This window comes from Neoarius graeffei, chromosome 6 (assembly GCF_027579695.1).
Source record: "Neoarius graeffei isolate fNeoGra1 chromosome 6, fNeoGra1.pri, whole genome shotgun sequence".
Lineage (NCBI taxonomy): Eukaryota > Metazoa > Chordata > Actinopteri > Siluriformes > Ariidae > Neoarius > Neoarius graeffei.
This window is the reverse complement of record NC_083574.1, coordinates 11,364,789-11,391,217: the sequence shown is the minus strand read 5'-3', so window position 1 is coordinate 11,391,217 and position 26,429 is coordinate 11,364,789. Positions and strand designations below refer to the sequence as shown.

At 42.2% G+C, this 26,429-nt stretch overlaps 1 protein-coding gene across 1 annotated transcript in view; it reads left to right on the top strand.

Moving 5' to 3' along the window:
• hcn4 (hyperpolarization activated cyclic nucleotide-gated potassium channel 4) overlaps positions 1-26,429 on the top strand; it is a 285,458-nt gene that overhangs the window by 150,853 nt on the left and 108,176 nt on the right. The window contains exons 3-4 of the mRNA XM_060922847.1: positions 8,651-8,812; positions 11,301-11,519. Coding sequence (XP_060778830.1) covers positions 8,651-8,812; positions 11,301-11,519 — 381 coding nt within the window. The remainder of the gene's footprint in view (positions 1-8,650; positions 8,813-11,300; positions 11,520-26,429) is intronic.

Sequence of the window (26,429 nt, the reverse complement as noted above, 5' to 3'; positions counted from 1 at the left end):
CCCTCTGGAGGGTGCGCACTCCGGCCCTGCGCAGCTCACAGAGCGCGCGAGTGAAGTGCACGAGCAGTGATTCGGGACTGAGCCGCTGTGTGTGTGATCCCAGCGCATATCACTTACCACTTGCAAGTGGAAGGATGGCAAGCCTAAAGACAATCATAACTACACAATGGGCAGTATTTGCATCAGTATTTGCAGTATTTTCATACTTTTATACTCTTTAATGAAAGGTGATACAAGGCGGAAGTCCGCGCCGTTTTTCAACAGTCGCGTCACATGACCAACGCCATCGAATCAGGAAGGTGGATGTCACAGTGACATTGTCCAATGACGACGCCAGCTAGAGCTCAGCACAGCGTATCCGCGTATTCTCAATGTTTACACAGCACCGGAGCTGACACGATCTGGATTGAATACGTGGACGCTGGTGGATTCCCGTTTCCTGGCGTTTCCAGGCGTTTTAATGTAAACGGACAGTGCATCCGCGAAGAAAACGAGACAGATACGGTCTAATGTAAACTTGGCCTCAGTGTTTTTTGTTTTTCGCACCATTACTGCTGTGTGTGAAAACCCCAGGAGATCAGCAGTTTCTGAAATACTCAACCAACACCCATGCCACAGTGAAAGTCACACTCTGAGATCGCAGTTTTTCCCATTCTGATGTTTGAAGTGAACATTAACTGAAGCTCTTGACTTGTATTCTGCGTGGTTTTATACTGCACATTGTGCTGCTGTCAAGGGTTCGAGAACTGCATCAAGCAGATGGGTGTTCCTAATAAAGTGGTTTCATGTACGGTAACTTCTGACAACAATAAAGGCTCATCTCTGATACATAATACGCTCAAAAAATCTTGTTAGTGTAAATCCATTTTTTTCCCCCTTTATCCTCAAGGTAGGCGAAGGTTTGCACTCGGCTGTATGAACAGTAGCGCCATTCGGTAGGATGTATTGCAAAGTACTGTATTTTGGATTCCTGAGAAGTGAATGCTACTAATGTAGTCTGTATCTCTTTGAGTCCTGCTGCTCAAGAGAAATAAAACAGAGGAGCAAAGCATATGGAGTTTAATCACGCTGGCAGGTGGCAGGTGCTTGTATTGGACAAGACGAAGAGATTCTACGAGGGTTTCTGCAACTTATATGAGTCACTGTAATTGATTTATAAGACTCTTCCAAGAGACCATCGAGTGTTTGAGTGGCTTTTAATATGGAGAGATGCAGTTAGCAGCGCACGCCATGGCCTAAATAGGATTAAGTATCTTTAAATTGTGGTGTCCATTAACACTCATCAGCCTGCATGGGCGTCTAGGAGCATCCCGTGGGTGCAGTTAACATTAGGATTAGCAGGCCTTGCCTTAACATCCCCCCTCCCTCTCTCTTTCTTTTGTCAGAGGTAAGTGGAATGACCCTGTTTTTTTTTTTTTTTTTTCCTCCCCCCCATTCTGCTGTCATTATTTAAGAGGTTCATTAGTGATCGACTCCCTGCTCAGGGTAAGCTTAAGCCTTATTCTTAACTCATGGCCCTAAAATGAGGTTTTACACACACATACACACCTGTGTGTATACATATACATGCACTCAAAGAGCAGACAGCCATTAGTGGCATCTGTAAAAAGCAAAAAAAAAGGACAGTGATTATATAAGTGAGAGTTTGTCGTTATACAGGCATCAGCGTTTTTGTCCTGAGAGCACAGTGGCCTGGAATTCGAAGCAGATTAACGGAAACATAAACTAACCCATTACAGGAAAAAGCCCTCACTCGCAGCATGGCCATGAATATGACCTTGAGCAAGGTTTAAAAGCTTGAGAGTCTAAAGAGATGGGGAGGGATATACACATGGAACTCAAAATTTCCGAATTAAGGATGAATATCAAGTACTTACAAGTGACACCACTGATTATGACAGCAAGCACAGTACACAATAAATCGTGATAAAAAATAATTACCAGATCCACTGTAGCATTGATTAGAATAAAGCTGTTAAGCTAAAGGAATCAGTTCAAAGAACTTAATTTTTCCGTTAGGAACTTTATATGGGAAAAGCATCGGTGCATATCCAATTCACCTACCCACACACGCATACAGCAGACCCCATGGAGCAATTATCAGTGGAAAATCAAGTTTACAAAGCACAATAAATAATGCATAATAAAAAAAAAAAAATGAAATGGGTGGCACGGTGGTTAGCACTGTCGCCTCACAGCAGGGATGTTCTAGGTTCGAGCCCAGTGACCGACGGGGGCCTTTCTGTGTGGAGTTTGCATGTTCTCCTCGTGCTCCGGTTTCCCTCACAGTCCAAAGACGTGCAGGTTAGGTTAATTGGTGGCTCGAAATTGATCGTAGGTGTGAATGGTTGTTTGTGTCTATGACTACGTTCAGACTGCAACCTGAAACGACCCATATCCGATTTGTTGTGAAATCCGATTTTTTTGTTAGGCCGTTCACATTACCAATTATATGAGACTTGTATGCGATCTCCAATATGAACGGAAAACGACCCAAAAGTGTCTCTTCAAGTTTAATTATTTCTCTTCTCTTCAAGTTTAATTATTTTCTTTTTTTGTTTGTTTGTTTGTTTGTTTGTTTGTTTAATTATCTGGTTAGTGTTAAAGTGTGAGGTCTCGTGTGTGTTTTTGTTTCTGAACTGAAATGAAAACGTGTAGCCTGGTAACGAGGGTTGACTCCTAAATGTCTCTCTAATTTCTATATAAGTGCACTACATGTTACTAGGAAGTAATGGATTTTTAAACTCTATATAGTGCACTCGAGCTTCAGTAGGCAGTCATTTGGGATACGGCCGCTGTATTACCAAACTCTTAATTCAGGCTTAATAATTTGCACATATTTATTTCGTCATATTAATAAACTTTTTCTACATTTTTTATAAATATTTATTTAGATTGTTTATAGCCAGCTGAATTCTGCAACTTCTCTCAGCGCTGGCTCAAGGTGCAGAAACACCAGTGCAGTTTGCTATGGAGATGAGGCGAGACCTGGCGATTTGGTACAGGATGGTTTAAGTTATAAATCAGTTATAGAAACTGTTTTATTTAATCAGGTTAACAGATCAACATCCAGGTCCCTACCAAATCCACCGTTAGCTTGATCAATTCTATAAAAGTCTATTTAAATTCTGAAAACTGTACAGATGTTGTTGTTTTCCACCAAAGAGGCGGGATTAGCCAATGCAGAATAGTGACGTTTGTCTCTTGTTGATGACGTGTAGGTCGCATGAATGCGACCTGTCCGGTCAGACTGCAGTCGCATGTGAAAATAACGGATATGCATCGGATTTAGGACCACATATCCAAGCGGCGTGGGTCGCATGTGAAAAAATCGGATCTGTGTCGTTCAGATTGTCAATAACAAATCGGATACAGGTCGCATATGGGCAAAAAAATCGGATATGGGTCGTTTCAGGGTGCAGTCTGAACATAGTCTATCGCTACGTTCACACTGCAAGGCTTAAGGCTCAATTCCGATTTTTTTGTGAAATCCGATTTTTTTGTGAGGTCGTTCACATTAACAAATATATGCGACTTGTATGTGATCCTCAGTATGAACGAAAAGCGACCTAAAAGTGTTCCGCATGCGCATTGCAGGATACGACGACGTCACACGCAGTGAGCATAGCCAGTGTTTACGGAAGTAAAACCGCCCGGTTGCGGTATGACCCATCCAATCTAGCTTGAATAGCTGTATCCCCCCAAATAGAAATCAGCTCCCTAACCTCTGCGTCCTTCCATTGAGAAGATTCAGAACCTTCACAGCCCGAAGCGTCCCTCGCATTGATGTCATATGCGCCATGTTGTTGTAACTTTTTTTGAGAGACCCGCCGCCTACTTCAGCGCAGAATAGTGACGTTTGTGGCTTGTTGATGACGTGTAAGTCGGATGAATGCGACCTGGCGGTTCAGACTGAAGTCGCATATGAAAAGAGCGGATAGGAATCGGAATTAGGACCACGTATCCAAACGGCCTGGGTCGGATTTGAAAAAATCGGATCTGTGTCGTTTATATTGTCAATAAAAGATCGGATACAGGTCACATATGGGCGAAAAGATCGGATTTGAGTCACTTCAGCCTGCAGTGTGAACGTAGTCTATGTGTCAGCCCTGCGATGATCTGGTGACTTGTCCAGGGTGTACCCCACCTCTCGCCCATAGTCAGCTGGAATAGGCTCCAGCTTGCCTGTTACCCTGCACAGGATAAGCAGTTACAGATAATGGATGGATGGATGGATGAAAAAAAAATGCAATAAATAATTAAAGGAATATTAAAAATCTTGGTATTTCTTAAAAAGCATTCAACCATTTTTAAGTCTCATGGATGTAGGCACAAAACATGACATGGGTCTCTTAGTCCTGAAGGTCAGTGATCTGTATGTCTGACCTGAAGGTAAAAGACAGTATTGACTCTACTGTGTGTGTGTGTGTGTGTGTGTGTGTGTGTGTGTGTGTGTGTGTGTGTGGTGTCCAAGGCTAGTTGTACGAACAAATGATTAAACCTCAACTGCAAATCATCAAATGACGTTTAAATTCATTGAAGTCAGGCTTCTGAGGGCTGAAACAAACACAGAATTTGCTGTATCATCTGGGATTTGTGAGTTTATATCCTAATTTTGCCCCTGAAATCATTTGCAGAATGAGGAAGCATGTGTTAAACCTTACCCTCACCTGTTGGTAGCTGTTGTGTGACGATAAGAATTGGGTATTGTGTAATTGGTAATGCCTAAAATTGTTTTAAAAAATAAGTTGAAAATAATTGAAGATGTCAAGTACCAAACAATGAAATGAATGTCTTTTGATAAGCCAACCTGTAATCCAAATTTAAAATTGTGTTCCAGTGGTATTTGGGGTTAAAAACTGATTTCACAGTCTGATTTTAGGGATATGAAGGGCTGGGACAGGATTGCCAGATTGTTGTGACACCAGCTCCAGGCCACTGCAATCTAAAATTCTTGAAAAAGAGTAGACCTCCTCGGACTCAAGATCACATGATCTGAAATGGGTAAACACAAATCCAAAATGGCGGTCACAATTGGATACAATTTGGACAAAAATACTCGATAAAATGACAAAAGTGTCCATGATTACTATTACAGATCATCTTTCAAAGTGCGGGAAACGAAGGTTTCAATGCTACAGCGCACACAACTACCAAACAATGCAAATTCGTTTGTAAATTTAATAGTTTCTTATCTCCTGAAATCTTTTATCGCTCGGAAAAGAATGAAATGATAGTAGTCTATCAGTTGGATTGTTATTGCAGCCATAAGCTACGCAATAATGTAGCATTTTGAGCTCTATCTCAGACTTTGTAGTTCATGAATACAGATAATCCATACAAACACATGAGATGTGTGGGCATTTGTTTACTCAGATCAAACCATGTGACCACAGCACTCCATTGGAGCCAAGGAGTTCTATGAACAGAAGACGGTCATTTTAGCCGACCTTGGAGCTCTATTTCCGGTTAAAATGCCGCCTTAGGCGCTGCTACAGAGAGCATTATGTATCAGTCAATCATTTTCTTTGTTTATTTAATCATATTTTTAGGAAAATTTATACAGTTATTTATTTTAAAGTGAGACTGCCTTTCGATTTCATAAAATCGGTGAAATTTAGTTCCCTCTGAAATGTGGTCATTGTGATACATGTTTATTTCTGTAATATCTCACAAAATATCAGGCCATTCTGTGGCTGGAAAGTTATTTAATTTGAGGGGATTCCTGAGCAAATAACGTGCATGAAATCGCTCGCTTTGCACAGTCAAGCAGACAGAGGAAGTCCGTGTGTGCATGCACAGGTTTACCTTTAACCGTGCACTGACAGTTACATCATTCTGTCGCTAAACGAACAGCTGATCACACCGAGGTGCTCACTGACCGCCGATATTTATTAGTTTGGTCCTGTGTTTCCTTCACAACATAGGCACTCGAGTGCCTTCAACACCATCCAGCCCCTTTTGCTTCAGGACAAACTGAACAGGATGCGAGTGGACCCATGCCTGGTTACCTGGCTCTCCAGGTACCTCACTGACAGGCCGCAGTACGTCAGGCTGAAGGACATCACATCTGACACTGTGATTAGCAGCACCAGAGCACCCCAGGGCACGGTGCTGGCCCCTCTTCTCTTCATCCTGTACACCGCGGACTTCTGCTACAACTCGGTGCTGTGTCACATTCAGAAGTTTGCTGATGACACAGCCATCATTGGGTGTATCAGTGACGACAGAGAGGAGGAGTATAGGAGCCTGGTGAGGGACTTTGCTGTGTGGTGCAGCAGGAACCATCTGCAGCTCAACACCTCGAAGATCAAGGAGCTGGTCATTGACTTTGGGAGGTCCAGACCAAGGTCATGGCCAGTTCTGATCGAGGGAGTCGAGGTGGAGGCTGTGGATTCCTACAAGTACCTCGGGCTGTGGCTGGACAGCAAGCTGGACTGGACTTGCAACAGCAAACACTTATACAGGAAGGGACAGAGCAGGCTATACTTCCTTAGGAGGCTGCGGTCCTTTAACATCTGCAGGAAACTCCTGTGGATGTTCTATCAGTCTGTGGTCGCCAGTGTCCTGTTTTACACCGTGGTGTGCTGGGGGGGCAGCACATCCAAGAAGGACACATCCAGGCTGGACAAACTGATCAGGCGGGCCGGCTCTGTGGTTGGCATGAAGCTGGACTCTCTGGTGATGGTGGCAGAGAAGAGGTCGATGGACAAACTATTGAACATCATGGACGATGCCAGTCACCCTCTGCACACCGTCATCAGCAACCAGAGGAGCCTGTTCAGTGACAGAATGCTCCTTCCCAAGTGCAGGACGAACAGACTCAAAAACTCCTTTGTCCCTCATGCCATCAGACTGTACAACTCCTCTCTGGGGGGGAGGAGGGGTAACAGGAGGACAGAGGACGGGAAGGAGCAGTAGCCTAGCCTGACAATAAGCAATACCGGACAATCTGCAATATAATGTGCAATATAAAGTGCAATATCTCTCCTGCTGCCCCCCCTTTTTTTTCTTCCTCCTCTCTCTCCCCCTTCCTCTCTTCTGCATATCTTATTCTTTTTATATTTGTATATGTAAATAATTTAATTTAATTTATCTAGAAGTTTTTCTCTATTTATTTTCTCTGTTTATCTGTAATGATGCTGCTGGAATCTTAATTTCCCTGAGGGAACCCTCCCAAAGGGATCAATAAAGTTTTATCTAATCTAATCTAATAACGTCTTTTCTTCTCATTTTCCGTTACTGTAGTCAGACTTTCACATTTCATTCGCACACTCACGTCCGCCATTTTTTTTCTCCTGTTTCAAATTTGTATCCCACAATGTTTTGCGCGAACAGGGAAAGCCCACCACGTCATGCATGGCATAGTATCTTGAATTGGGTCATGGTGAAGCAGGAAAAAGTAGTGGAGAATTTAGGGCCACATGGCCCTAAATTCATTAATTGTTCTATTAGGAAAAAAAAACAAATAAAATTGGAAGTCTGTGCTTTCGGTCCACTAAACAAAAATAATTTGGTGTCAGGGAAAATTATTTTTATGACCTAAACTTGAGAAATCTGAAAGGCAGTCTACCTTTCAAGATATTTTTTAAAAATATGGTGAACATGTAGTATGTTGGCAGCACGGTGGTGTAGTGGTTAGCACTGTCGCCTCACAGCAAGAAGGTCCAGGTTCAAGCCCTGTGGCCGGTGAGGGCCTTTCTGTGTGGAGTTTGCATGTTCTCCCCGTGTCCGCGTGGGTTTCCTCCGGGTGCTCCGGTTTCCCCCACAGTCCAAAGACATGCAGGTTAGGTTAACTGGTGACTCTAAATTGACCGTAGGTGTGAATGTGAGTGTGAATGGTTGTCTGTGTCTATGTGTCAGTCCTGTGATGACCTGGCGACTTGTCCAGGGTGTACCCCGCCTTTCGCCCGTAGTCAGCTGGGATAGGCTCCAGCTTGCCTGCGACCCTGTAGGACAGGATAAAGCGGCTAGAGATAATGAGATGAGATGTAGTATGTTCTGTTTACAATATAAAATAACCTGTGTTTATATCATTAAAAAAATTATTTAGTTTTAAACCAATGAAAATGTTTTGAATTGTTTACGATTCAGAAATAGTCTTTTAGGAATAATTTTTCTGGTTTAAAATTTTGTTCAAAATATTCAGAGAATTGAATTGAATAGTGAAGCCAGCATCATGAATCAAACTGAACCGTGACTGTAGTGTATCAGTACACTCCTGTTGTCCAAACCTTTGACTGGCAGTGTATGTGCCAATTATGTCAGTTTATGGCATCTCACAAATCTGAGAAACAGGCTGGCTAAAACAACTTCTTCAATGTTTCACTTCTGGATAGTTCCCTTCTGGATATGTAGCCTCGTCGCAAAAATAAACCAGCTTTAATATTCTCGTCTTTTTTTAGATCATAAATTACGAAGAAAGCACCAAGCCTACGACAAAACTGCCAACAGGGAGATAAACTTACTGAGCTCTTCAGATTTAATGACACTAATTTACTATTTCTTGCTTGTTAATTTTGTCTATAAAAAACGTCCGTCTACGTCAAGAACCAGTCATGGAGAAATCAAAGACAGAACAATAACCATGACATTTGTCTTGATGACGGAAGTGTCACGACTGCAATGATGAATCAAATTTGTTCCCCAGATTTTCCATATGACCTATGACCTGGCCAGTGCGATGGTGCGTATCGTGAATCTGATCGGCATGATGCTTCTGCTGTGCCACTGGGACGGCTGCTTGCAGTTCCTCGTACCCATGCTGCAGGACTTCCCTCCAGACTGTTGGGTGGCCAAAAACAAAATGGTGGTGAGTATTTTCAGATAGCTCCTTAATCTCGATCAGGGGTCTCACGCTGTCTTATCCTCATCTCATGTGATTTCTGTTAATTACAGGCCTCAACCTGTGCATGTGCCCAAGCTGAGATTCATCTGGTCTGTGTTCCATAACATTTGGTCTATTCCTTTGTATGCATTTGGTCTACAGTTATCACAGATTCATCTCAGTAGGCAGAAAAAGTTCTCATACTTTCTTGAAGGTGACATTTTACAAGGTGTGTTATTAAAAAAAAAAAAAAGGTAGTCAAGGAGAAGTGGCACAGATGCTAATTTTTTGTAAAGCCCTACTTCAATATCAGTCAAGTATTGACAATTTTCCAGTGAGCACCCTCGCTGTGCTTTAATTTTGTATTATTGTTAGTCAAGTGGTGTTCCGTTTTCGAGAGGCCCTGGTGCTCAGGAGAGTGACGAGAGAGCCTGGTCTCATTACAAACTCTCTTCCACCTGGTAATTGAGTTCCCTTTCCGGTTATATAAACAAGCCGCTGAACACCTGAGGTGTGACCCTGGATCACCTGCATGAGAAGGACCGGAGTATCCAGCCAGGGGCCAGATAAGAAAAGACTCATGTGACATTTGATTTATAGCCAGAATTCACCGATGAGGCTTCCGGGAACTTGTGAGCTTCAGAGGGCTAATGGTGATTTGGTCATTACCTTACAGAATACCTAAAATAGCTCAGACAAATCAGAACTGAGTTATAAAGGCAGATCAGATTGAAAGTAGGCCACCGAAACTCTGAGGGTAGAACAAGTGCATTGTGGGGAATTTGGGATGATGAAGCATGCTATGGAGGAGGTGATCACACAGATATTGAAGATACTGTTCTGTTGAAAAGAAAAGAAATTACTGATGGTTTTATTTTCTCCACGATTTGGTCACCTGATAATTCCTACCCACCAGCCAGCTGTTAACGGGGGAAGGTGAAAGCGCATATGTGGTTCCTCTGAGACATTTGAATTCAGCCAACTGCAGCTGTTTGATCTGCTATTCGTGCTGCATCACAGGGCAGCATAACACTCTCTCAGAGGAAAATGCTATCTACCCTGTTCTACATACAAAGGGCTACTTGCACTTGGGGCTATGACGTATTTCTGTTTTGAAATAGCATGAGCCTTGCGTCTCCTTGTAGGGTAGTTTTCAATCAACGGTACAGTGAGACAGCAATGTCTAACATTTTTTTTTCCCAGTTGTACAACGGGGCGGCATGGTGGTGTAATGGTTAGCGCCGTTGCCTCACAGCAAGAAGGTCCGGGTTCGAGCCCCGTGGCCGGCGAGGGCCTTTCTGTGCGGAGTTTGCATGTTCTCCCCGTGTCCGTGTGGGTTTCCTCCGGGTGCTCCGGTTTCCCCCACAGTCCAAAGACATGCAGGTTAGGTTAACTGGTGACTCTAAATTGACCATGAGCGTGAATGGTTGTCTATGTGTCAGCCCTGTGATGACCTGGCGACTTGTCCAGGGTGTACCCCGCCTTTCGCCCATAGTCAGCTGGGATAGGCTCCAGCTTGCCTGCGACCCTATAGAACAGGATAAAGCGGCTAGAGATAATGAGATGAGATGAGTCGTACAATAAAGTCATAGTATTGGGATAACATTAGCTTAGGTGTTTGTTTCTAGTAATAGGCATTTTCGTATGTTCATGGTTGTTTATGTATGACAAAGCATAAACTCTCGCACCTTTCTCAGACTTCCTAAAAGAGGTCCTTCAGACACCGGGTGTAAAGTAGTGGCACTGCCATTACAGCGGACGAGCCGGAAGTAGAAGTCCTTTGTGCAAATGATCCATTGGCTAGCGTCACAGCGAGTAGGCAGAGAGTATGCCATCCTTCCCACCCTGAGAACAAGACCAAATTGCCTTCTTTTGCTTCCAGCTATAGATGGCTGTGGCATCATGTAGATTTTCCAACGATAACGTTTTTCTGTTGTGTCACTTGGGAACTCAAGTTACTGATGGTTTTGTTTTTCTTCTGTTGCATCACAGTGTTATTAGATGCAACCCAAATAATTAATGTGCTGCTTAGTTACATGCGGCCCATTATTGCACTGTCTCATTATTTCTTTCCCAATCTGGCAGCTCTTTTTTAAGAATTCACCACTATAGAAATGCGTTCGAAAGCTATTCAGACATATCTCCGGAGGAAAACACTGGTATTGATTACACATGAATTTCCATATGGATCCAAAGAAAGAGACATGTATTCACAATTTGGGAACGCAATGAAATTTCACATCTCTCTAAACAGCTGACCTGCCTTCATGAGCCTTTATGTGTCTAAACCCATTTAATTCATATTCTGCATGCTTAGCATGTGTGGTGCATTTCGGGTTCTGAATGCCACAGTCCAGAAACACCTGCTATGGCTGCCTCAAGTGGCCCAGACCTTTGAGACAGTAGTGCTAGTTGACCTTTAGCATAGTGTGTGTGATGGCCTCAGGGTGTGTGTCCTTCTTCCCCCCTGCAGAACGATACGTGGGGCCAGCAGTACTCGTATGCCCTCTTCAAGGCCATGAGTCACATGCTGTGCATTGGTTACGGCATGTACCCTCCAGTGGGAATGACGGACGTTTGGCTCACCATTCTCAGCATGATCGTTGGCGCAACGTGCTATGCTATGTTTGTGGGCCATGCCACAGCGCTCATCCAGTCTCTGGACTCCTCACGCAGGCAGTACCAAGAAAAGGTAAGTGAGAACTGGATTGCTAAATGGGAATTCTATGGAAACCAGTGGAAGATCATGTTAGCAGTGATGCAAGTAGAGTCAGATAGTAAGAGTCCATTACCCCACATGCAGAAAATAAAGTACAATATTGTACCTTTAGGCGTACAACAACTTGTCATTGGGGCAGTACCCTCTAAGGCACTTATTTGTACCCTTTATATACTGCTTGGGAACATAGATGTACCTAGACTAAGCAATAGAAATCATAATGTGTAAGACATAAATAATCAATCAATATTTAGGGTTTGGGCCATTAAGAGGTGACAGCAATTGATAGAATATGTTAAACATCATGTCCACACTGTTTTAACCCATCTTGCTGCTCACATTTTATACCCTTATTTTGACCCTCTTCGGTTTCCATGTTTGGTTACAGTTTCCGTTTCTTGTTAACACCCACACCTTTGGTAATTAGAATTGGTTCCACTTGTTCCTCATTTTAGTGTTTCATATTTAAGCCTGGGCGGCACGGTGGTGTAGTGGTTAGCGCTGTCGCCTCATAGCAAGAAGGTCCTGGGTTCGAGCCCCGGGGCCAGCGAGGGCCTTTCTGTGTGGAGTTTGCATGTTCTCCCCATGTCCACGTGGGTTTGCTCTGGTTTCCCCCACAGTCCAAAGACATGCAGGTTAGGTTAACTGGTGACTCTAGATTGACTGTAGGTGTGAATGGTTGTCTGTGTCTGTGTGTCAGCCCTGTGATGACCTGGCGACTTGTCCAGGGTGTACCCCGCCTTTCGCCCGTAGTCAGCTGGGATAGGCTCCAGCTTGCCTGCGACCCTGTAGAAGGATAAAGCGGCTAGAGATAATGAGATGAGATATTTAAGCCTTATGTTTATTCCACTACTCTTTACAAAATATTTTATGGCTCTTTAGCAGTTCTTGACATTTTTTTTTCTGTTTCGTATTAAGTATAATACTAGTACAGTATAAGTTACCATTTTGTGTTAGGAAGACACAATAACACATCAATATGGTTACTTTCACAACTTGTTTTCTTACCTCAGCTTACACAATGTAATATTAATCACCATAGCCCATATGATGATGTGTTCACAGAACATAGTGGATGGAACATCTTTACCTGTTTTGTCGCTAACAGCGTATGTAGCTGTGTTTGTAGTTCGCCAGAAGTCTTTCTTTTAATTTAAATTTAGCTAGCTAAACTAACATACCTAACTGGCAGTGTAGATAACTAGCTAGCCAGAGTGTGCTCTTCAGCAATCTCTGCTAACTTGGTCTATGATATCAGAGCTAACCTAATTTAAAAAGGGCTTTTTTTTACTTGGCTGTGAATCCAGTCTTGGATTGTGAAGAAGCAAGTGCAGAAGTGATCTTGTACGATAAAGCTAAAGGGTTTAAATTGGTTAAAATGCTGCTGGTAGGCTGCGAGTAACTGCAATATTTCTGGGTTGTAATGAGACAATTCCCTTACTCGTTAGCTGTATTAGCTTTGTATTGCAAAACTCATGAAGCGTAGTTTGGACACCATCCATTTCTTGCTGGTTGTCTACATTTTAGGCATATGGAAAATTCTAATCCAGAGTTCCTAGATTAGAAATGTTAGCAAGACACACAAGCTACTGTGAACCAAGTGCTCACCTGACGTGGTGGACAAAACCGCATGATGCCAGCATGTGGCAAGTCTCTACTGTCTCCCTGAAGCCCGCCTCTCCCTGGGTATGGCAGGTATAATAATGAGCAAAGCTGCCAGCATGCCACATGGCCCGCCATCTGTGGAGTAAGATGGAAAGATGGAAATGGAGAAGGGGAGATGAAGAGAGGGAGGGTCGGTGCTCCCTGGGAAAGGGAGGGAGGGTCATATGGGGTGTGAGATGCTGCCAGAAGATTGATAGGAAAGAATGAGGAAAACTGTAGAGTGAGAGAGAGGCAGCGAGATAGATGAACAGGGTGCACTTGATGGATAGAAAGAGCAAAAAAGTAGTGTAAATAGATATAAAGGGGTTTCAGAAGATCCTGGAAAGACATGCTAAGGAGAACAGAGGAACGGTAATTGAGTGTGACATACGTACAACACCAGAAACAATGAGAAACCAAAAACAAAATAGAGGTGGCAACATTAATAATAGAGTGTCAGTGGGAACACATTTGGGGCATGTGCTGTCATCGGAAACTAATCAACAACAAGGTGGTGTGATGCATCATGATGCGAAGCAGAGTTACCACCACCAACAATTTCCTGTAACACCATGTCCATGAAGTATTTTAATTCTTTTATACCACAGCAGTTTGCCAATGATTATGACAGGTCATATGTTTTATCCATTTCTAGCTACATTTAATGTCGGACATCTACTTGTTACTGATAAACCATAAAGCGCAACATTCTCAACATTGCCTGAAGAGTTTCCTGTGGTAGAAAACGTAGAGCTTTACCTTGGACTGTTCCAAAGTGCTGACACTGGTGGCTCCTTCCAAACGTGCTAAATGCTAAAGTATTTGTAGATAGTTTTGTGTACTTCCACTTAATATTGTCAGCTTTTACTTTCTCCATTTCAAGTGAAAAGGACTGTATCTTTCTACTCACTACATTTTCAAACATCACTACATTTCTTGATAATTATTTATTTGTAACGTCCTTAAAGTGCATATCACGGGTAAATTCAGGAGTAAGATCAATGCAATTGTCCTATTTGATATTAAACTTTGGTCAAATATCTGTAACATTCTGCATTCTCTGCAATTCTTTTAGCTTGCGCAATACCAGAAAAATTCAGTTGAAATCAAGCCATTTGAGGCAAATTGGTCCGCCTCTGAAAAAACTTGGCATTTGAATTTCCCGGGAAACATTAATTTTCGTGACGTCACGTGCGGGACGCCTCCTTCTGAATCCTATGTCAGCGCTGGTTTGTTTATGAGAAAACGACCTGGTGGTTTTCTGCAAATTTCTTCAACGTTATCGTGTAATTATTAAAATGGTTAACAGATGTATCGTAGGGGCGGCACGGTGGTGTAGTGGTTAGCGCTGTCGCCTCACAGCAAGAAGGTCCTGGGTTCGAGCCCCGGGGCCGGCGAGGGCCTTTCTGTGTGGAGTTTGCATGTTCTCCCCGTGTCCGTGTGGGTTTCCTCCGGGTGCTCCGGTTTCCCCCACAGTCCAAAGACATGCAGGTTAGGTTAACTGGTGACTCTAAATTGACTGTAGGTGTGAATGTGAGTGTGAATGGTTGTCTGTATCTATGTGTCAGCCCTGTGATGACCTGGCGACTTGTCCAGGGTGTACCCCGCCTTTCGCCCGTAGTCAGCTGGGATAGGCTCCAGCTTGCCTGCGACCCTGTAGAAGGATAAAGCGGCTAGAGATAATGAGAATGAGAATGTATCGTAGGGGGGTGTAGCAACACCAATCTTGATGGGATTAGTACTCATCGTTTTCCAAAAGACCGGACAATGAGAGAGAAATGGGAGCGCTTGGTCTACACAGGCTGTGCACTGAAACCGTGCAAAGCTCTCGCAGCCTGCTGGCGCTTCCGCAGGTGACATCACGAATCTGGCTCCAGACTCCCTTGGGATTTTTCCAGACATGTCTTATTTTATTTTTTTCTGCTGTAGACAGATGGCCTTGTGCAAAATTACCCTTCTGGATGAGTGTGTAAAGGGACATACTTTCATATAAAAAAAAACACAAAATTGGTCCAGAATATGCACTTTAAGGTGACTTTTTAGCATTACTGCTTCATGTTGTTGATCAAAATTGCTAACAAATTAAAAGTTTAACCAATGTGACAAGAATGAGACCTAATACCCATCTGCTGTTACTTACACTTTGTATTTATAAATGTGGTTTGTACTTTGAATAAGGTGACCGGATTTCTGAGAACACCAGGGATATTTTTGGTTCAGTGGTGAAAATAGCATTAAAACATCTAATGCTTTCATCTTTATAATAAAAAGGGGAGACATTTAGGTTTTTCATGTATTTTGATCATGCACTGCATAAAAAGTGGGCTTTTCCTCGCTGAGTGCACTATAGGCCGATTCTGCGATTGCTTTAGGTTAACGTTAATTAAAGACAATGTGAAAATCTCTGGTATGGGTACATAATTTAGATTTATAGACTCCTTAAATTGTAGGCTGGCTGAAACAGATGTTTTGCACCCCTGAAAGTAAATACACTACCGTTCAAAAGTTTGGGGTCACCCAGACAATTTTGTGTTTTCCATGAAAAGTCACACTTTTATTTACCACCGTAAGTTGTAAAATGAATAGAAAATATAGTCAAGACATTTTTCTGGCCATTTTGAGCATTTAATCGACCCCACAAATGTGATGCTCCAGAAACTCAATCTGCTCAAAGGAAGGTCAGTTTTATAGCTTCTCTAAAGAGCTCAACTGTTTTCAGCTGTGCTAACATGATTGTACAAGGGTTTTCTAATCATCCATTAGCCTTCTGAGGCAATGAGCAAACACATTGTACCATTAGCACACTGGAGTGAGAGTTGCTGGAAATGGGCCTCTATACACCTATGGAGATATTGCACCAAAAACCAGACATTTGCAGCTAGAATAGTCATTTACCACATTAGCAATGTATAGAGTGGATTTCTGATTAGTTTAAAGTGATCTTCATTGAAAAGAACAGTGCTTTTCTTTCAAAAATAAGGACATTTCAAAGTGACCCCAAACTTTTGAACGGTAGTGTATATTAAATGAATTCCCATATATGCCACTAGTAATGGACAGTGTATGTAAAAATATACAAAACACAATAAAATTTAAACAGAGTTTACTTCAAGCCAAGTAATTTCAAGGTATGGTATTATTATTATTATTATTATTATTATTATTATTGAGAATACAAATTATTTCCGATCTCCCATAGACAAAATTGTAGCCATAGTTGAATTGATGACCTAGCATAAATGAGTAGCCTTAATCAAAATGTGTAGTCTGCTACACATCACAGCAAATTATACAAATTACTGACACTTTGGTAACATTACCATAAGCCTACAGCTTTACCTCTTTACCCCTTAATGACGACATACAACCCCGATTCGAAAACAGTTGGGACAAAGTACAAATTGTAAATAAAAACAGAATGCAATGATGTGGAAGTTTCAAAATTCCATATTTTATTCAGAATAGAACATAGATGACATATCAAATGTTTAAAATGAGAAAATGTATCATTTAAAGAGAAAAATTAGGTGATTTTAAATTTCATGACGACAACACATCTCAAAAAAGTTGGGACAAGGCCATGTTTACCACTGTGAGACATCCCCTTTTCTCTTTACAACAGTCTGTAAACGTCTGGGGACTGAGGAGACAAGTTGCTCAAGTTTAGGGATAGGAATGTTAACCCATTCTTGTCTAATGTAGGATTCTAGTTGCTCAACTGTCTTAGGTCTTTTTTGTCGTATCTTCCGTTTTATGATGCGCCAAATGTTTTCTATGGGTGAAAGATCTGGACTGCAGGCTGGCCAGTTCAGTACCTGGACCCTTCTTCTACGCAGCCATGATGCTGTAATTGATGCAGTATGTGGTTTGGCATTGTCATGTTGGAAAATGCAAGGTCTTCCCTGAAAGAGACGTCATCTGGATGGGAGCATATGTTGCTCTAGAACCTGGATATACCTTTCAGCATTGATGGTGTCTTTCCAGATGTGTAAGCTGCCCATGCCACACGCACTAATGCAACCCCATACCATCAGAGATGCAGGCTTCTGAACTGAGCGCTGATAACAACTTGGGTCGTCCTTCTCCTCTTTAGTCCAAATGACACGGCGTCCCTGATTTCCATAAAGAACTTCACATTTTGATTCGTCTGACCACAGAACAGTTTTCCACTTTGCCACAGTCCATTTTAAATGAGCCTTGGCCCAGAGAAGACGTCTGCGCTTCTGGATCATGTTTAGATACGGCTTCTTCTTTGAACTATAGAGTTTTAGCTGGCAACGGCAGATGGCACGGTGAATTGTGTTCACAGATAATGTTCTCTGGAAATATTCCTGAGCCCATTTTGTGATTTCCAATATAGAAGCATGCCTGTATGTGATGCAGTGCCGTCTAAGGGCCCGAAGATCACGGGCACCTAGTATGGTTTTCCAGCCTTGACCCTTACGCACAGAGATTCTTCCAGATTCTCTGAATCTTTTGATGATATTATGCAATGTAGATGATGATATGTTCAAACTCTTTGCAATTTTACACTGTCGAACTTCTTTCTGATATTGCTCCACTATTTGTCGGCGCAGAATTAGGGGGATTGGTGATCCTCTTTCCATCTTTACTTCTGAGAGCCGCTGCCACTCCAAGATGCTCTTTTTATATCTAGTCATGTTAATGACCTATTGCCAATTGACCTAATGAGTTGCAATTTGGTCCTCCAGCTGTTCCTTTTTTATACCTTTAACTTTTCCAGCCTCTTATTGCCCCTGTCCCAACTTTTTTGAGATGCGTTGCTGTCATGAAATTTCAAATGAGCCAGTATTTGGCATGAAATTTCAAAATGTCTCACTTTCGACATTTGATATGTTGTCTATGTTCTATTGTGAATACAATATCAGTTTTTGAGATTTGTAAATTATTGCATTCTGTTTTTATTTACAATTTGTACTTTGTCCCAACTTTTTTGGAATCGGGGTTGTATGACGACTCCGTGTATATCCCTAAATGATGACATATGACAACCCCGTGTACGTATATCCCATAATGACGACATATGATGCCTTGTCTAAAACCTTGTCAAAACCTTGTCTTTAGACTTTTTTCTTGTAAATATGTTCTCAGGGTGAACAGTATATGTATACAAGGGTGGCTGTAGCAACTGCTTTAAGGGTAAAGAGTTACATAGCCAGCTACTCTGTGAGATAACACACCAATTTGTGTGTAAGATGGCTTATGTCGTTGAACTGTTACAATTTTACCTCCGCTGGATTTCTGTTACAGCAACGCTACATCTAGCAACAACTTCAGCTGACTGATTGGCGCCACACTGAGCTTTCTCCTGCTAGCATTGGCCGCAGTAGGCTACGGTTTGTTAGGTCAACTGCTACATCTCAATACAGTCTGACAAGTAACGTTATGTCATATACAACATCGCAAAATGTAGCTTACACACTTAAAGGCTAAATAACAGATGACAAACAATGTCACTGAGACCTACAAGAAAAGACCATGGTTTGCCTGTCCAGGAGTGGATGAAGCAATCTGTCAAAGCTGAATGAATGACTTTTGTTGAGGCAAAGATTCTAGCGCTCCACTAAAAAGTTGTTCCTCAGCTCCACCAATCAAAATACCGGAAAAGCTCTCGCCAGAGGTGATCTAGAACATCCCAGTTATCTGCCTGAGCCTGTATTAAAGTGGTCCACAAAACAATATGCGAGACATCTGCTGAAATCTGGTAGATGTTTTGGTCTGTTTTTTTTTTCTTCCAGGTCTGTTGGTCATGGTTAAAAACGGGAACATTTCCAGGGACCGCTCCAGCCGGGGACAGGCCACCAAAAATGGGGACTGTCCCCGGAAAACAGGGACATCTGGTCACCCTAAGTATGAAAGCTAGAGATTAGCACAAAGCGATTTTTGTATCCAAGCTATTCTCAAAATGGCTAACAGTTCAAGGATTATGAATAAATCTGTCCTTAGTTAGCTTTAGCGAATATTTAAGCTAATAATAAGAGTTTATACTTTTCCATTTTAACTTGAGTGAAGATGCTTCTATGTAGGATGTGTTCAGATGACTAGATGAACTTTTCCAACTTCTGTGTATAAGGACCTTTGAGGTATGAAGATAATAAAGTTCATGCTTCCAGAACGGGGCGGCACGGTGGTGTAGTGGTTAGCGCTGTCGCCTCACAGCAAGAAGGTCCTGGGTTCGAGCCCTGGGGCCGGCGAGGGCCTTTCTGTGCGGAGTTTGCATGTTCTCCCCGTGTCCGCATGGGTTTCCTCCGCGTGCTCCGGTTTCCCCCACAGTCCGAAGACATGCAGGTTAGGTTAACTGGTGACTCTAAATTGACCGTAGGTGTGAATGTGAGTGTGAATGGTTGTCTGTGTCTATGTGTCAGCCCTGTGATGACCTGGCGACTTGTCCAGGGTGTACCCCGCCTTTCTCCTGTAGTCAGCTGGGATAGGCTCCAGCTTGCCTGCGACCCTGTAGAAGGATAAAGCGGCTACAGATAATGAGATGAGATGAGACTTCCAGAACGCATAAAAATGTACAAAATGTTCTTATTATTTTTGTTGTGCTGGGCCTAGCAGATCAGTTAGTGTCATGAGCCTGAGTGTTTCTATGCAGACATTCTTATTTATACCAAATACAGACACTAGACGTGTTCATGTCAGACAGTGAATGTTTTTATGTGAAAGAAAGCTGAAGAAATGAGAAATTAGAGCAGGAGCGAGATAGGAGGTGAGATATTCAGTGAGATGGAGAGAAAATCCTTGAGTTTTCAGGAAACTGAATTTCTGTGAGTCCTTGAGCTCTCCAAGAGGATTTAAAAAAAGGAAACTTAAGCTGCATAGTTTCTATGTTTTGTCATGCAGTTTTCTTTCAAGCAACGATATAGACATAAATCATTAAAACCTCATCATTTCTGTTCATTGCTGATGTAATCCCATGGAGTGAGTGACTGAATGTCACTGGTCAACATTACAGCAGTTGGCCTGGATCCTTAACATTGCTGTGTTCAATACTACTGCCATGCTACTCAGTCTGAACTAAACCCCGAAGCGTAATTGGATAATCAGGACAATCGGGACTGTTCAATGCTACATGCATGAATCTGCCCAATTATAGAGTTAGTCACAGTAATTTACACTTGCTAAATTAGCTTTTGCTTGCTACCTAGCTTTAATTTTGTAACAAATAGGATTTGATGATCAGATGATCGAGGATCCATGTCTGCAACTCAGTCTTAATTGTAGTAAGGGTCAGATCACAATAATGGCAGAATAAACACAACATAGAGCTAATAAAACTGGATTGGAAAGACTTCGCAAAGCTATATAGCAACGATTAAGGGGGCTTTTCATTTCTTTAACACTGCTTCCTTGTTTTCTTTCTTCCCTTCTTTGCTATTTAGCTTCTTCATTTGAGGAAATGACCACGAGTTGGCCTAATGGTTAGCGTGTTCGCTTCTCGATCGGAAGATCGCGAGATCTACTAGCAGTCGGGTCATACCAAAGACCGTCATAAAAATGGTACCTACTGCTGTCTGGCAAAGCGTGCTGCAATACAGATGCGAGTGGGGAGTCAAACTCTCATGGTTATCAGAGGATTAGCCCCCCACTGTAACCCTAGCTGTATAGGCAAGAGGCCGAGGGCTATGGAAACGGAGATTGGCGCCCCACCCATGCGTCTCAAAAAAGCTGGTTAGTACTGGGACAGGAGACTACCTGGGAAGACCAGATCCTGATGTGAGAGGGACTTTGATTTGAGGAAGCAGGGAAAGGAGGCAAGAAATGAGAACAGGAATAACTAGAAGGGCATATGGTAGAGTGCATACCTTTGCCACATATTATCAAAATCAAATCACTTGAATCTAGGATAATACTAAAGCGGTCTACCAAATTTCATCCAAATCCGTTCACTACTTTTTGAGTTACGTTGGGAACAGACAAACAAATCCTGGCTCTGCATATATGTATCTGGATTTGCATCAAAATCGAAACAGTTGTTTCAAAGTAAGTCGATATTTGGTGTGAGATGACCCATCCATCCATCCATCCATTATCTGTAGCCACTTATCCAGTTCCACAGGGTTGCAGGCAAACTGGAGCCTATCCAAGGTGACTATGGGCAAGAGGCGGGGTACACCCTGGACAAGTCGCCAGATTATCGCAGGGTTGACACATAGAGACAAACAACCATTCACACTCACATTCACACCTACGGTCAATTTAGAGCCACCAATTATCCTAACCTGCATGTCTTTGGACTGTGGGGGAAACCGGAGCACCCGGAGGAAACCCACGCAGACACAGGGAGAACATGCAAACTCCACACAGAAAGGCCCTCGCCGGCCGCTGGGCTCAAACCCAGGACCTTCTTGCTGTGAGGCAACAGTGCTAACAACTACACCACCATGCCGCCCTGTGAGACGACCCTTTGCATTAAAATAAATAAATAAAATAGTAGTCTCAGGTCCAATGAGTGCAGTTTTATAAGGAAATGAGCTGTAGGTTTTACTGAGCATCTTGCAGGACCAGCCACAGTTCTTCTGGACACTTTGTCACGCTTGCTTCTAAATTTTGCACTCAAACCCAGTAGCCTTCATTATGTTTTCTTTCTTAATCTGAAAAGTGTCCTGGAAAACGAACGTTTGGAAATCAAATTTTTTTTTATATTGAAAGTTTGCATAAAAAAATGGGGTGCCTAAAACTTTTCCACAGTACTGTATTTCTGAAAATAAAAATATACTGATACTTGGATAGAGTAAACGTGACCGTGATGCAAAATAATCTTTTTCCTTTATATTTTGTTGTTCTTAGACAAACAATGAGATGCAAATTAATAATAATAGTCATATTTAATTCTTAAAAATATATTGAAAATCTCTGAAGCTATCCTCATGTTTAACCTGAGCAGAGCAGACAGGTTCAAACGATGCACTTTGCCCAGTCGCCTCAGCCAGTTAACTGATTGACCGCACACTATCTGTTACCTTGATGGCCGCCATTCCATAGCAACCTGCTCCCATGGCAACAGTTCTCGCTACATGTCTCATTTGGAGGCAGCCCCCTCGGGCCAGGCTGCCTGCAGAGGGGATATTAGCGTGGTAAACAGCAATTAATATTTCAGGTTGAGGCCTTTTAATTCATTTCTCTTTGAGCATGGGTTATGTTGATTTAATGCTACTTCACTTGTCTTTTGGTCTCGGTGAGGATAAAGAACAAGAGGGTGGAGTGTCAGCCTGATACTCTGAGGTGTTTGAGTTAATGTGTGTTTTAGTAGGCAGATTTATGACGGATAAATAAAATGTTTCTTTGCCACAACTCGCCGCAAATATTCAAGTTGACAAAAATGGGTATCGTGATACCATATGCTAAATCGAATTTTGGATGGAGCCAGACAGACCAGCTGTGGTCGTAAATGGTAATGCTTTGTTGTGGCTAAGAAATCCTTCACTAACTTAATGAAGTGTATGGACAAAAAGTGGCTTCCACTCTCAGAAAATGAAGTACATTACTGTACCTTTAGGAGTACAATGGCTTGTCACTGGGGTGGTACTATCTAAGGTACTTATTTGTATCCTTTATATACTGTTTGGGAACATACGTATATATATATATATATATATATATATATATATATATATATATATATATATATATATATATATATATATATATACCTTTTTGGCTCCAGAAAATCTGAAGTAGCTGGCTAAAAAAAGTAGTATGTGGCTCTGGAATTAATGCTAGTTGGGGTCCCCCCCCCAGAAATTTTTGAAATTTACATGCCTTCTGGTGGCTTCTGGTTCATACTTAGCTAATAAATTATTCTCCATTTCCCTGTTAAATACTTGCAAAAAATGTATGAAATTTCCCTCCAGATGTTTGTGTGCTTGGCTTTCTCATACCCCTTTTCCACCAAATCAGTTCCAGGGCTGGTTCGGAGCCAGTGCTGGTGCTGGTTCACAACTCGTTCAACTTGCGAGCCAGCTGAGAACCAGTTTGCTTTTCCATAGCTCGCGGTGCTAAGTGGAGCCACGTCATTACGTCGCTGTATACGTCATTACATTGCTGTATACGTGAGTTACGTCGCTGTATGTGTCAGTTACGGCGCTACGTTTACATAAACCTTGGCGCGAATATCAAAGCAAAAACAACACGGAAGAAGCAGCAGTGGCAACAACAACAATAATAATGGATGACTTCGCGTTTGTACAGCTGCTGCTTCTCGTCGCTTAAAAATGGCGATCTTTCTTATTACTCGATAGCTTGTTCTTTCCTCTGGCCCAGCAGAGAGTTGGTGCTAGCCTGGAACCGGTTTTTCTGGCCCCAGAGCCAGTTCTTTGTCAGTGGAAACAGAAAACCCGGTTCCAAACTAAGCACTGGCCCCGAACCAGCCCTGGAACTGCTTTGGTGGAAAAGGGGCATCAGTTACCCTCTGTAGTATGCTGCCTGGCTCTGTAACAGAGCTACATGGTGTAACACAACCGCATATGCTACGGTGTGGTCACGTGGTCCGGCTCAGCCAATCAGAGCGCGAGAATCGATCAACAAATTATGGCGTTGCTTCTGGTCATGCTAGACCTGAATTAAAGTCAATTTTGTGGTGAAATAATTGGATTTGCGGCAAATTATGGGCAGTGGAGACAATATAAAATCGCTTGAACATTGAAAAGCAAATTTTTTTTCCCTGGGATTGAGTAGCCAGCGTAGACCATCTGTGTAGGCGGAGGAAACCACCAGTCGCCGGTGCTTGTGGACATCTCTGACATAGTTACCTTGAGGTCCAATAATGAGCCTTAGGGGTAGATTAGTGTAAACTGTACCTTGGGGGACAGAAACGGACTACTACTGTACCCCTATTTCTGACAGTGTAGTTTATTTTTCTACCTATTGCTACTTTTTAATGCTGTCACATGTTCACCATGTCAATAAGAAGATTCAACATGAACAGCCCAAATTTCTACAGAAGTGAGTGTTTGCTGAAATCTCGTTGTTCCTGAGTTGTTAACAGAATGTTGATGTTTTGGAAATTCAGTTAGTGGTCAGTGTTGTAATTCTACTTGTACATTTTCGTTTCTTAATATTTTATTGACATGTCTGAGGGGAAATGTTTGGTTTCTACAGTCATTATGCCTTAATACTGTCTGCAGACTTAACAGCTACATGCTAGCTAGCTAAATTGATAATTAGCTAGAGAGTGCCAAGCAACAGTGTTCGGACTTGGTCTTTTTTTTTTTTTAAAGTTTCTATCGTCACTAGGTCTTTATATTGTCTGTAGCCATAACACTTAACTTAGCTACCTTGCTAAATCTCATCTCATCTCATTATCTCTAGCCGCTTTATCCTTCTACAGGGTCGCAGGCAAGCTGGAGCCTATCCCAGCTGATTACGGGCGAAAGGCGGGGTACACCCTGGACAAGTCGCCAGGTCATCACAGGGCTGACACATAGACACAGACAACCATTCACACTCACATTCACACCTACGGTCAATTTAGAGTCACCAGTTAACCTAACCTGCATGTCTTTGGACTGTGGGGGGAAACCGGAGCACCTGGAGGAAACCCACGCGGACACGGGGAGAACATGCAAACTCCACACAGAAAGGCCCTCGCCGGCCCCGGGGCTCGAACCCAGGACCTTCTTGCTGTGAGGCGACAGCGCTAACCACTACACCACCGTGCCGCCCCCTTGCTAAATCATTAACCTTATTACTCGATAGCTTGTTCCAAGCAACAGTGTTCTCACAAAGCAAAAACAAAAGGGAAAGGCAAAAGATGGACCATTTTGCCAAGCTAGTAAGTACTGACATAAAGAAAGTAGTTTCTGAACTAAAAAGGTACTCAGAGTGCAGACTTCTGCCAAGGCCAAATGCCATATGTCACAGCGTTAGTTCAAGAGAAACTACATTTGTAGATCTGTTCCATGACTTGGATCCACCCCAAAGTTTAATGGGTTCTTCCTTGGCCCATGTTACATCCTTCCACCAAGTTTCAGGACAACCAGGTCAGGAGGTTTTGTGCAATCCTGCTTAGAGTCAGACAAACAAACAAACCACACTAAAAACATAACCTCCTTGGCTGAAGCAATTACTACTGCTAATGCTACATTGTACAAGCTCTTTAAAAGAAGTTATTTTTAAGAAAATCTAAAAAAAAAAAAGTAAGGTCAATACAAAAAAAATCAAACATTTATTGATCAATTTAGCCAAGTAATCAAGAAGCTGGAAAAGGACTTACCAGCTGTTAATGTGGGTCAACCAACTTGACTAGCTTGGCCTTTGTCACAAAATGACTGACTAATCTATTTCATTAAAAAAAATACATCAATGACAACAAAACTGACAAAATCTGTCTGTACTTTTATATACTGCATTTTTGCCTGAATGGACACACATTAGCATAGCTAGCTAAATCTTACAGGTTATGTTCTCTAAAACAGTCTTCTCGAAACTACGTAAAATGTGTGATGTTGTAAATCATATTCCAGCTAGAAGGCTTATATTGGACCTACACCTATAAAAGCAAGAATCTAAATAATTGCCTCTAGAGCAATCTGAAGTTACATTACCATTCAGTTGGCCTGCTGCAGGAAGGCTTTTATAGATGAAGCTCAGACTCCTACTTCAACACTTTGCAAAATAAAATCTGATTGGTTAAAAGGCCCTTACCCCTGCCATTGCATTTACACTGATGGTCTTCATACACTTTTTGAAGATAAAATACATTCTTGTACCTTTAGGGGTATAACAGTTTATCACTGGAGCAGTACCCTTTATATACTGATTTGGGAACGTATATGTACCTTTTTGGCCCTAAAAAGGTACACATAGTTACCTCAAGGTCCTATAATGAGCCCTAAGGGGTGCATTAGTGTAGACTGTACCTTGGGTACAGAAATAAACTCCTACTGTACCCCTGTTTCTGACAGTGTACAGAGCAGTGGGAAGTGAAACACAGTTCAGAATATTTAGACGCAAACAGATAGAAGAGAACAAGAGATCCAAGCTCTGAAGAAGAAAATAAAAATGAATGCACTTTTCTTTACTCTAAAAAACTGTTGCATTAGCAGACAAGATTACTTTGGACATAGCCAACAAGAAACTGGAACACATACTCTATATGTTGTGCTCAGTTTAGAAAATTGCGTTTCCGGCCCCATTTCTTTCATCTTTTCCTTATATATACATTTCAATCAATACTTATATTTCAATCTTTTATCATACAAGTGTAAACCTTTTATC